We start from the raw sequence: 13,769 nt of genomic DNA on the forward strand, positions 1-13,769 counted from the left end.
CTTCTATACCACACCGAATCATACTAGATTGCAGATAGACTGTGTATCCCATTCTTTGAAATGCTCACTAAAACACTGGTTTTCCAGAAGGACAAATGAGAGTCTAAACCAAAACCTACAAGGGTTGGTGAGTTTGCCTATGTTGTCACGGTAAATTTTAATCAAGAAAATCTCCAGATCAATGTAAGGATTGAATGAGTTACAACTATAGGGTTACAACAAGGAAGCACAAAAGAAGACAGATGAGAAGGGATTCAGGAGTAAATATACATAAGCCTCAGATAACAAAGAACAGATCCTAATTCACAGTCAAACACGAGTCAGGAGACACCAACTTACCAGAATTACAGGATACCTGTTGTGGGGTTGGGGGTGCCTGATGTGTTAACGTCTGATGCTGATGGTTCGGATGGTGCTGTATGTGTTGATGTGGAGAGGGGTGCTGGGGGTGAGGGGGCTGGAGCTGGCTGTGCTGCTGCGGGTGCGATGCTGGGTGCTGGGGACGCTGTGGATGCTGTGGTAAACCATGCGGTCGATGGGACGGATGTGGAGACGGCTGTGTGTGCATCTGGGAGTGGGGCAGTGAGACTTGTGCAACCGAATTACTGCCCGTGGTGCTGAGGCCACCGCCATGATTGTTGGACAGGCTGCTTTGGTTGCTGTGTGGGTGAGAGCTCACTGTGCTGCTAGGAGAGTGCTGATACGAACACGAGGTGTGGGACTGCTGGGAAGATTCAGAAGGGATGGTCATCAAACCTAGACATAGTGAGAGAAAGCAAGAACATTCTGGGTCAGATTTCAGTTACATTTTATGGCAGACATTTACAAAATTATTTACAGAGCAAAGGTATACATATCAGGAAGCAATGCTGGCTCAGCTTAAGAAGTGTCGACACTCTCCCCTCCTTCTCCCTCTCAGAAAGAAGAGGAAAAAGAAAAAGAAATAGAAGAAAGAAAGAAAGAAAGAAAGAAAGAGAGAGAGAGAGAGAGAGAAAGAAAGAAAAAGAAAGAAAGAGAAAGAAAGAAAGAAAGAAAGAAAGAAAGAAAGAAAGAAAGAAAGAAAGAAAGAAAGAAAGAAAGAAAGAAAGAAAGAAAGAAGAGATAGAAAAGAAAGGAAGAAAGTAAAGGCAGTATGTGAACTGAAATCTTGAAAGACTAAGTAAATTTGGGGGGAAAGTGGGAAAGGTGTTGGGTCACATTCAGGATAGTTCTCTACAGGTGTGAAGACCAAGAATTTGAGAGAGGTAGAGGAGGGAAATAAGGCTCAGTTATTTCTGAACTTTTTCTTGGACAACTCCAAAAACTTTTAAGTCAAAGGTGGCCAGAATTCTTAAGACTAAGCAAGACAAAACAGCCATCTTCAGTGCTTTTTCATTCAGCTTATGAAATATTCTTTAGACCATACAGTTTAGTAGGAGTTAAGAATGCATAATTTATAACACCAGAAATTAAGGATTAAAGTCTTTGTACTGCCATCTGCACACCTGGTAATGCTGGAAAGTTATTAACCTCTGCAAGTCACAATTACCTTAATTATAGATGGGTATGGATATATCTATTTCACAGAATTATTGTGAGGATTAAATGCCATGGTGCAAGTGGAAGGTGAGGATTAGTTCAGTAAATGTTAGCTGTTAGGATGATATCGATGATTAGGCCAGAAGAGACTAATGTTAAAAATGTACTTTTGGTTTGCAGGTGGACACTCATTTTAATAAATCTTATTAGAATATTTGATCCAACATAACTAGGCTATTTTCAAATCCCAAAGGATGTCACATACAATGTTTTACTGAATCAAAACACAATGGATTTTATTAAATGAAAAAGAAAATCCTATAGCACAGTTATCATTAATAAAAGAATCAAATCTTTTAAATGAAAATATTATTCTCACATTGCCCATTAACAGTAAAGTTATATTGAAGTATATTGTAAAATAATCTTAACTAATAAGTTAAGGTTTTATACGTAGAAGAGTTAATAAAAGTTCTTGTCTTGGCCCTGGAAAACTATCATTTGAAGGGAATTTATAGGGTTCTTACAAGTCAGATGAAAGGAAGCACAGTTATTTCATTATCCATGTCTAATAAAGTCCTAGCATTGTAAAAAGGAACTCAGAAATGACCTAAACCAACATTTTCAATACCAATTTTTTCTTTTTTTAAAGTTGGCTCCATGCTGGACATGGAGCCAATACAGGGCCTGCATTCATAACCCTGAGAATTAAGGCCTGAGCCAAAATAAGAGTCACGTAACTCACTGACTGAGCCATTCAGATACCCCTCCAAACTGTTTTTAAAATAAAATTTAAGGATGTTGTATAAAATAGTGACCCACAGCTTACCACTAATCAGTATGTTCACTTGTAAGTGCCATACATGAAATTGCAAATTTGGTGCTACCACATACCACCAGCTATCTCTGTGCTAATAACAGTAAAGACAGGAAAAGCACATCTATTCCCGTGGTGCAACATTTACCACTCAAACACTTCACATGCTAGACATTACTAACTAACCATGGCAGTCTTTCCAGGCTAACTAATCTAACCATGGTACAGATGCAATGTCAGAATCCTTCAACATGCGCTATTCCAGGATACCACTAGTAAGTGAAGTAGGTGTATGCATTTTTGTGCCATTATACAAATATATACAGGATATAGTAAAGGCACAAAGAATATTCAATTGTGACTATGATGATACTGTTCACGATTCAAGAAATTTAACAGCTGCTATGTGAAAATAATTAACATTTTTCAATAAAAATATACTCTACAAAATAGTATTTTAAAAACTCCACTTGAAATTAATAGGTTATGTATGTCAATTATACATTAGTAAAACAAAAACCCCCACCCCCAAGAAAACAAACTCACCTTGTTGACTAAGTGACTGCTCAAAAACTGACTTATAAAGGCTCCGAAATGAGGCACTGAGATCTTCAAAATTATATTCTGAGAAAAGTAGTTGTTTGTCTCGTTCTGGAAGGTTGTACTGTGGTTGCTGTTGAGGAGTTAATGACTGAGAGACTGGTTCTGGATGGTTTGTCACCTAACATTAAAAGAAAATACTACTAATTTAGTAGCTCTATATATCAGAATTGGTCCGTTACATAAAATAACTGAAAATATCAGAATAGATTCTAGAATCCAAAGGAAATAATGTCCCTATCTTTGACTTTCCCATCCTCTGTTAAGCTGGGTACACATGAAGGACAAGACCACAAAATCGTTACCCTGGATTTTGAAGATCCACAGAAATCTAATCCAACCCCCACATTTCAGAGAAGAAAGGAAAGAGTTCAAAGAATTTAAATGACCTTCCCAACACCATACAACTAAATAATAGGCTAGGCCTGGAACCCTTCCAGCTTCTGTACAACCTATATCTTCATTTCTACTGAAGCAATTTCATCTCAAACTCTACTATGATATTACTAACATTTTCATTCATTTATTCAAGTAATCTTTAGTATTTAAGCTCAAATACTGTTACTACTGTGAGTCAGGTAGTATGGTGCTGCCCAAAGCAGCAAGGAGCTTCAACACACCTAACTTTCATTTCTAGAGAAAAACATTTTTTAAATGAAATTAAAGGGAAATGAAAAATGTAACAGGTAAAGAGAAATGTAACATATAAAGAAGATTCTAAGAAAAACAATATAGCATGGCTTTGAGCTATGCAAAGAAAAATAAAAACCATCATTAACAACTAAAAAATAAGAATTATCACCAAAGGCAGCACAACTAAAAATAAAAAAAGATCAGCTATATCTCTTAAAGATTTTATCAAGGGATGGTAAACTGCCTTTTTTGTTTGTTTTAGTGCTTTGAGAAATTAAAATATGAACAGTCACTGTAAATTTATGCAGCCATTCAAAATGATGCTCATAAGAAGTCTGCAATAACAGAAAAAATATGAATTTTGTGTAGGGGAATGACTCCACCACTGGCATTCTGGTGACCTTACACGTCTCCACAGAGGCGACTGGAAGCAACGCTCAAATGGCAGGATGACCTAAGCCTTGGTGATTATCCTGGAACATGGAATGTGAGTGGTCTTATGAGGAGCAAATTCTTATTAAAGACAGTTTCTCATCTGCCTCCCTATTTCAAGTGAGGCAGGGGACTTTCTACTTTACTTCTTAGGTACAGCTGTGAGTCATACAACTGCTTAGCTGCAGTTTGGAATCCATTCCTCCTTTACAGAGACCCACCACTTGTGGAGTTTGTCATCTGGTTCCTCCAGTTTGGTGTCATCTTGTGGGATGTGGGGAGATGGCACCATACAAATCTGGTTTATACATAAGTAGTAACACTGTCTCTGTGCACTTGGGCTCACTGTGTCCTCACAGGATCAATCTATAAACATGTGGCAAGCCCAACCCGCAGCTGGCACTGTCCTGTTGCTTACAGAGCGTTTGATGACTACTTGATGTCTTGTTAAAGGAAAATGCACAGTATATGATGCCTAGTTTTGCACAGGAAAGTTTAACCTTCCTATGTGTACTGGCATAATAGACTTGTTCTTTCTTGTGTCACCTCGTTCTACAAATATAATTTTTTCTTTTTATTATATTTTGTAATACTGGACACTCTTGGTGTCAAGATTCTCCACATTTTATTATTTAAAAAACATTTTAAAAATTATTAAATCTTTGCTTAGTTTGCTTCAATGCTCCAACTAGTCCTCTGATATTATGATTTCATCATTACTGACTGCTTTAATTTAGTTTACCTTCTGATCAACAATGTTTTTCAGGAAGGGCACATGAAAGGAAAGGTAGGAAGCTTTTTAAGCTCTGCATATCAAAGAATATCTCTCTTCATATATGAATGCAAATTTGGCTGGACATAATATTTATAAATCCAAACCTATTCCCTCAAAATTCTACGTAAAGTATTATTCCATTATCCTCCGGTACTTAGCATCATAGAAGCATGATTTGTGTTTCCCTGAATGTATCTAACTTATATCTGAGTATTTATATGGGTGATAATTTTTGAAATTTTAAAATTTATCATGATGTGTCCAGGGACAGGTTTTCCTCCATTAACTTTTCCTACAACTCAGAAACCCTTTTATAATCTCTATTTCTTCTGAAAACTGCTTCTGCGCCAACTATTCTAGCTAGCTTCTTCTTCAGGGAAACCTGTAATTCTCAATTCTCCAGATCTATTATCTTCTTGTACATAACTGTTATTCCCTTATCTGTAACTTCTACATTCTGAATATTTTCAGAATGTAGAATATTTTAGTTTTTTTTCCCTCCAGAGCACTGATAACAGTTTTGCTGAGCCACCTTTTCTTTTCATACATTCATACATTAATTCTCCCCTCTCATTTTTTGGTTTCCCTTGTGTTACTTTCTTATTTAAGGTTCCTGTCCCCTATATATCTTTGTCCTGTGTAAGGTTTTGTCTATTTACTCATCTGGGAACAGGGAGTGAACTGGGGAGATCAAACTGAAACCAATAAACAGTGCAGTGTATGGCTCCTGAGCTCTGTTCTATCCTCTAGGGAGGACAGTTGCCAGATGATTTGAAAAGAGGTATCAGATAACACAAGGGTCATGTTCTTATAATAGGTAACAAAATCAGCACACACAGATCCCTTTATAGTATAGCTTTGTTTTCCAGACCAAAATTAAAAATATACGGCTGGTTAACAATGGAGTACCAAGTTGTCCTAACCTCTGAAGTTTGCAGAATTCCCTTCTCACATCTACAGCTGGAAAACATGGTAATATAAACATTCTCTAATTTCTTTTACCAAGGACTATGAAGTATCATCAAATATAGCTTTGTTAGACTAAAGTACAACTTTTCTCCTATTCCAATTACTTTTCACAGAACACTGTGTTTCACTCACAGAACAGATAAAGTAGACCAAAATGATAAAACAAAAACATAGTATAACCACATATCTGTATCTAATCTGGTAAAATATAAGTACAATTAAAATATTATCAAGGTAGGAACCTACTTTACTTATCCAAGCTAAATAAACTGATTAGTGAAAAATACACACATCTTCACTTTTTCATTTATACTTCAATGACATTTGGCTTATTTTTAAGCACTAAAGGAGTTCTCAGCAAAGAAGTTATTAACTTCACCAAGACTTACCGGTGTATAACTATGCACACTGCCAACACTGTTCAAATTAACAGATGCCAAACTCTGGTCTGAGAGACTGTTGTTAAGGCTACTGCGTGGGCTATCACTACCATCCTGATCGGTGTTGTACAAAGTTACCTAGAGAAGAAAAACATTTGCATAAGTAAGTTCTCACTGTATAGAGTTCTTTCTAAGCAACTCCACAAAAAAAAGCCCAATTAGGATGGTATATGGCAAGAAGACAAAACATTAGTGGTCTTTCCTTTGGTGCTTACCTACTGCAACTCCATGCCCTTCACTGCTAATGCCATGTTCGCCGTGAAATAATTACTCTCAAACTGAAAAATATCTTATCCAGAAGCACATAAACTCAATATACTACCAGGTGTAATTAGTTCATCAACATTTAATAAGGGGATTAAAGGTTTTCACTGTTAAATATTTCTACAATGTACAAACTTATTTTTACTCAGGTGTTAAGCAAAACTGTTATTCTCTTTTATTAAAATATTTAGGCATCGAGGGATGCCTGGGTGGCTCAGTGGCTGAGCATCTGCCTTCAGCTCAGGGTGTGGTCCCAGGGTCCTGGGATGGAGTCCTGCATTAGGCTCCATGCAGAGAGCCTGCTTCTCCCTCTGCCTTGTCGCTACCTCTCTGTGTGTCTTATGAATAAATAAAATCTTAAAAAAAAAAAAGGCATTGACAAAAGAACACAAAAAAGGAATTTTTAAGAATCATAGGCATTATAGTTATATTACTGAAAACTGGACACTCAACTGTCCAACATACCTGCAAAACCATAGATAGATAATAATAATGTGGCTCCATCGGTTAAGCATCTGACTTGGTTTTGGCTCAGGTCATGATCTCAGGGTTGTGGGATTGAGCACCATGTCGGACTCCATACTCAGTGCAGAGTCTACTTGAGATTCTCTCTCTTCCTCTCCCTTTGCCCCTCCCCCCTCTCATGCTCCCACTCTAAAATAAACCTTAAAAAAAAAATTCTAACATACATATCAGATGCCAAGAACTATAAATCAAACTGTTAACAATGGTTAACCAGAAGCAGGCTGAGCATTCCTGAAGACTTTTATCAGTATTAACATTAGAATCTTAAATTGGAAACAAACAAAAGTTTAGAACAGATAGCCTATTTATCCTTCAAGGTTCTATTCAGATGGTACAACCAACTTTCCTTTCTATGTTCCTATTTCCGTGGGTACAATATATTTAGCTTTATGGTATAACTAATTTTTATCCACTAGTAGACTCCTTGAGTCCCCAGTAAGTAATCATAACCAACACAGTGCTTTCTATTCAGTATACAATTAATATTTAGTGACTTAACCAACTGAGCTATCACCGTTTGTGCTAAAAATGGAGTCACATTTGCCAAAAGAGACCAACTATGTAGAAAACTAGGCATGTATCCCGCTATACTGAAGGCAAAACCAAACTGTCCCCCATTCACATCAGCTAGAATAACATGCCTACAAACTAATTAGGGAAAAGAATATTAAAAAAAAAAAAAAATCAAGCTTATGGGCTCCTAGCTCAAAAAATTACAAGCACCCTATGGTAATTTTCTTAGCCACTCACACTCTCTCCTATCCATGCTTAGTTATCTACCACTCAAGTAAGAAATCTTGGACAAAATCTTAATAGCTTATTTTTTATCTGCAAAGAGGATAAACATCTTTATTAAAATTTAACATGTACATAATAAAGTGCACAAATGACTAATTTATTACAAAATGGGCATACTTGTACAATCACCATGTAGAACAAAGCATGGAACAGTTCTCAAACTTCGATCCCAGAACATTTTTGCAGTCTTAAAAATTGAAGTCAAGGAGCTTTTGTTTGTGCTGTTATATCTATTAATAATTGGCATATTATATACCCCCCAAAATAATAATTGGAACATTATATATTAAAACAAATTTTCATTTATTAATTAAAAATAACAATTATAAACCCAACTAAATGTTAACATGAGAAATATTTTCTGGGGCACCTGGGTGACTCACAGTCAGTTGAGCTTTGGCTCAGATCATGGTCCCAGAGTCCTGGGATCAAGCCCCACATCAGACTCCCTGCTCAGTGGGGAATCTGGTTCCCTCTGTCTCTCACCGTGGTGTTTTCTCTCTCTCTCTCTCAAATAAATAAATAAAATCTTACAAAAAAAAAAAAAGAAGAAAGAAAGAAAGATTTTCTCTCAATAAACAATATTAGAGTTTCCTTGTTTTACATTTTTTATAAATCTCAATGCCTGGCTTTTAACAGGATTAGATTCTCTTATCCACTTTGTATTCCATTTGCTGCAATGAGCTGTTTAGGTGGAACTATACAAAGAAAAACCAGTATCACACATATATATATTTGGAAAAGGGAAGAATATTTTAACAGGCTTTCAGATTATTGTGAATGGTCTTCACCAAAATATGCCAAGTCACAATTTTTTAAAGATTAGTTACAATGGGGATCTGAAAACGCATCAATTTTTCCTACTGTTACATTAAAATCATCTGTTCTACATTGTACTTTGAATGGTCATTCATCCAAGCATGATTTTATAACATTATGCACTGGCCATTTGGAAAATACTGATTCAACAAGTTATATAGATCTTCCGAATACTGACATGTTTCATTATACAACATTAAAACAACACACTTGCTAACATGACCAGTGATTTCTTTAAAAAAAGAAGTCTTTAAAGTCTGCTATTAGACTCATTATGATGGATAAAAGTTTTCTAAACTTCCATTTTTTGCTTAAAAGCTCAAATTTTATCATTGCCAAAGGATACTGTCAATTATTTTCCTTGAGGCAACAAATTCACTTTGTTCATTATCAAAAAAAATTTGCCAAATACCGAAATCTGAATAATCAGTGTCTATTATTCTTTCACGTACAATGATCCATGAACAAAAGCAGCTAGCTCCACATCCGACTCAAACAACCACACAAGAAGGTTGCTCTTCCTTGAAGCAACCACTGTACTTCAGCATGTGTTTTATGAATACTTTCCATTTCATCAAACAGAATATTAAGACATGTACTCAAAGGTCACAACTTAAACTATTTTTCCTGCTTCACCAAGGAAATCACTGTTAAACTAGTAACTTGTTTAAATCATTTATTAATTCTAAGAGTTTATCTGTAGATTCTTTTGAATTTCCCATATAAACAATCATGTCACCTGTGAATGACAGCTTTGTTCCTGCTTTTTCCAAGTTTATTTAATATTTGTTTCAGGGGCAGCCTGGGTGGCTCAGCGGTTTAGTGCCGCCTTCAGCCCAGGGCATGATCCTGGAGATCCGGGATCGAGTCCCACATTGGGCTCCCCGCGTGGAGCCTGCTTCTTCCTCTGCCTGTGTCTCTGCCTTTCTCTCTCTTTCTGTGTCTCTCATAAATAAATTTTAAAAAATCTTTAAAAAAAAGTATTTGTTTCATAACACTTCCCTTCTCCTCTACCTGCCTGAATACTATTGTCCTATATTTTACTTCTACATGTTTTACACCCACAATGTATTTTTTGTATTTTTGCTTTAAATAGTTTATTGTCTTTTATGAAGAGATTTTAAATTAAAAACAAACAAACAAAAAAAAACACCCAAAGCTTTGTATTTACCCACAGTTACCATTTCTGGTTCTTAATTCCTTTCTGTAGATATCCAGATATCCAGATATCTTAGTTGTTAGCCCAGCATACTAATATTCTATATACTTTCTAGTCTTTTCATATGTTTTATTTTGTCTAACTTTTGTTGCTCTAATCTTCAATAATCTTTCCTTCTACAATGTCTAATCTGCTGTTAATTCCATCCAGTTCATTTTTCAAATCAGACATAATTTTTATCTCCAAGAAGTCTGATTTGGATTTAAAAAAAATATATCTTCCAAATGTCTATACACATGTTCAACCTATCATTTTACTTCTCCATGGAACACAATTATTTATAATAACTGGGCTTTTTCCAGCTTTATGAGATATAATTAACATATAAGTTTAAGGTATACAATGTGTTCGTTTGATACACTTATATTCTGCAAATTAAGTACCACCATAGCTTTAACACCTCCATCACCTCACATAATTGCCATTTCCTTTTTATGAAGAGAACATTTAAGATCTACTCACCCATTCATTCATTGATAGGTTACTTCTAGATCTTGGTTTGTAATTGTTTGCTGTTTTATACTAATTCTATCATCTGTGTTATTCCTGGGTCAGTTTTGCTGTTCTCATTATATATTTTTTTAACTACTTTTTTGCCAGCCTGGTAATTTCTTATTGGATGCCAGAACACTGGGAATTTTACATTGCTTAGCACTGGATATTTCTGTGTTCCTATAAACATTCTTGAGCTTTTTTTTTTTAAGGCATAAATTTCTTTGACAGAGCATAAGCAGAGAGTAGTGGCTGAGGGAAAGGTAGAAGCAGACTCCATGCTGAGCAGGGAGCCCAGTGTGGGGCTTGATCTGATCATGACCTGGGCCGAAGGCAGATGCTTAACCAACTGAGATACCCAGTCACCCCACATTCTTGACCTTTATTCTGGAACACAGTTAAACTATCTGACCACAGAAATAAAGTACTGATACATGCTATAATACAGCTGAACCTGGAAAATGTGTTTAGTGGAAGAACCTGGAAAATGTGTTTAGTGAAAGAAGATGTAACAAATTATGTATATGATTCCATTTATATGAAATGTCCAGATTAGGCAAATTCACAAAGTTAGAAAGTAAGTTAATAGTCACAGGAAATGGAGAGAAAAGGGAATCAATAATCAATGGTAATGGGTACAGGCTTCTCTTTCTGGGGTGATGAAAATTTCTGGAATTATATGCTGGTTAATGGTTGCAGCACACCCTGGTGAATATACCCAAAACCACTAATTATAAACTTTATTATTATTATTTTTTAATTTATTTATGATAGTCACAGAGAGATAGAGAGAGAGGCAGAGACAGAGGCAGAGGGAGAAGCAGGCTCCATGCACCGGGAGCCCGATGTGGGATTCGATCCCGGGTCTCCAGGATCGTGCCCTGGGCCAAAGGCAGGCACCAAACCGCTGCGCCACCCAGGGATCCCTAATTATAAACTTTAAAAGGGTATTTTTTACAATGGTCTCTAAATTACATCTAAAAAATTAAAATCAAAATTTAAAAGTAGAATTACCTAAAAACAGATCAATCTTTCTGGGTTTTGCTTTGAAGGTACGTAGATAGGACCAGAGCAGCATTTTAATCTAGGGCTAATTTTATTCTACTACTGAAGCAAAATCTTTGAATACTTTACTTAATGACCTGTGAATTATGAAGCATTTCACTCCTGTGTGAACAGTCACTATACCTGGCCCTATAGGAGTAGCAGTAATTTCCCCACTAATACTTGCAGGTGATTCTTTCTCTAGTCTTCCTTACTCTTGCACTGATAAATACCCAACTGAAGAATCGGATGGCACCCTCAGTCTATCACTGCAATTTTCTTTTGGTACAGCTTTCTCCTCTCTAATATCCTCCTGCCCTGGGAACTTTAGCCACCTTGGGGATGCCATGATCTCCCAGCTCCACTTGTTCCACTCAGGGAAACCTTTGAGCCTTGGAAACTTTGTCCAGACAGGAAGCTAGGACAATTTTAGGGTTGACCTTGTTTGTTTACAATTTCTCACAGATCACTGTCCTATGGCCCAATCTCTTAAAATCCACTGTTTCATATACTTTGTCAGTTGTTTCAAGTAGTGGAGTAAATTTAGGCCCTGTTATTCCACTTTGGCCAGAAACTTTATTAATCTTTACAAAGAACCAACTTCTTGTTTGTTGACTTATTTTTTATTATCTTTGTCTTCTTCAGATTTGTTTTGCTCTTTATCTAGATGCTTAAATCATTAATATTCAATCTTTCTTCTCTTCTGGTACACAAATTTAAGGCTAATACTTTGACTGCATTCCTTCCACAGGGTTTCATATTTCTGTTGGTCATCAATTCAAAGTATTCACTAATTTCTATTAGGATTCTTTCTTTGTCCTTGGGTTATTTATAAACTATACTGCTTAATTTTGTAAACTTTGGAGGATTTCTGATCATCTATTTGCTCTTATTTCTACCTTAATTACACTCTGCTGAAAAATATGCACTATAAGGTGTTGGTCTTCTGAAACTTGCTGAGACTGCTTTTATGTTCTAGCATAAATCAGTATTACATGATCAATTTTGGTATATATTCTATATGCACAAAAAATGTATATTCTGGGGGCAGTCAGTTGAGTGACTCTTGGTTTTGGCTCAGGTCATAATCTCAGGATTGTAAGATCAAGCCAAGTCAGGCTCCACACTCAGCACAGAGTATGCTTGAGACTCTCTCTCCTCTGTCCCTCCCCTCCATACTTTCTTGCTTTCTCTAAAATAAATAAATTTTTTAAGAAAAAGTATATTCTGCAATTGTTAAGTGCAATATTGTGTGTGTGTGTGTGTGTGTGTGAGACTCACCAAATGAGTCAAACTTCCTAATTTCCTGGTTCAAATCTTTTATATCTTTAGTGGAATTTGTTTATGTTCTAATTTTGATCTGCTGCTTCTATGAGTTATAGAGACATATGTTAAAATCTTCCTCTTTGGTCAATGACTTATCCATTTCTCCTTTTAGTTTTGTCAGCTTTTGAGGCATATATAAATTTAGTATTCTTATTGAAATGATCCTTTTTCATAATAAAGTATCTTTGTTTTCAGGAGTGTATCTTGTCCTTTAAAAGACGTATCTTGGGCAGCCCTGGTGGCTCAGTGGTTTAGTGCCGCCTTCAACCCAGGGCGTGATCCTGGAGACCTGGGATCGAGTCCCACATCGGGCTCCCTGCATGGAGCCTGCTTCTCCCTCTGCCTATGTCTCTGCCTCTCTCTATCTTTCATGAATAAATAAAATCTTAAAAAAATAAATAAATAAAAGATGTATCTCTTGCAGGGCACCTGGGTGGCTCAGTCAGTTAAATGCCTGACTCCTGGTTTCCACTCAAGTCATGTTCCAGGTTTGTGAGACTGAGACCCATGTCAGGCTCTGTGCCCAGTGTGGAGTCTGCCTGAAATTCTTTCCAGCTCCCTCTCCCAACTCACACTCTTTCTCTCTAAAATAAATAAATAAAATCTTGCTCGTGCGCGCTATCTCTCTCTCTCTCTCTCTCTCTATATATATATATATACATAAACACATACAAACACACATATATATACAGTCTGACAATCTTTGAATTTTAAGTGGAATATTTCATACATTTACATTTATTTCCTAACATAATTCAATCTAAATATTCGTTAGTGGAACATAATCTCAGGGTTGGGAGTTCAAGCCCCACACAGGGTGTGGAGATTACTTTAAATAAAATCTTTAAAAAAAAAAAAAAAAAGAAAGAAATTCAAATTTTCAGACTCCAATCCAATGTACTAAACCAAAAATTCTCAGGTGAGGCTCAACAATCTGGATTTTAACAAGCCCTCCTAGTTATTGTGACATATGTTGATGAACCACTGCCCTAAATATTACAACATGCTCTTGCCTTAATACTTTTACTACTTCCCATGCAATGCAAAGACTTTAACTGTAAATACAGTTGATCCTTAACAACATGGATGTGAACCACA

The 13,769-nt window shown here is 36.2% G+C and overlaps 1 protein-coding gene across 4 annotated transcripts in view; it reads right to left on the reverse strand.

Moving 5' to 3' along the window:
- The window catches only part of FOXJ3 (forkhead box J3), a 141,754-nt gene that overhangs the window by 19,520 nt on the left and 108,465 nt on the right, over positions 1-13,769 (reverse strand). For all 4 annotated transcript variants that reach the window (XM_041738118.1, XM_041738114.1, XM_041738116.1 and 1 more), the window contains 3 exons: positions 6,134-6,262; positions 2,882-3,056; positions 340-756 (listed from right to left, as the gene is read on the reverse strand). In XM_041738118.1, the coding sequence (XP_041594052.1) occupies positions 340-756; positions 2,882-3,056; positions 6,134-6,262 (721 nt within the window). The remainder of the gene's footprint in view (positions 1-339; positions 757-2,881; positions 3,057-6,133; positions 6,263-13,769) is intronic.

The sequence above is a fragment of the Vulpes lagopus genome, chromosome 23 (assembly GCF_018345385.1).
Source record: "Vulpes lagopus strain Blue_001 chromosome 23, ASM1834538v1, whole genome shotgun sequence".
NCBI classification, from domain to species: domain Eukaryota; kingdom Metazoa; phylum Chordata; class Mammalia; order Carnivora; family Canidae; genus Vulpes; species Vulpes lagopus.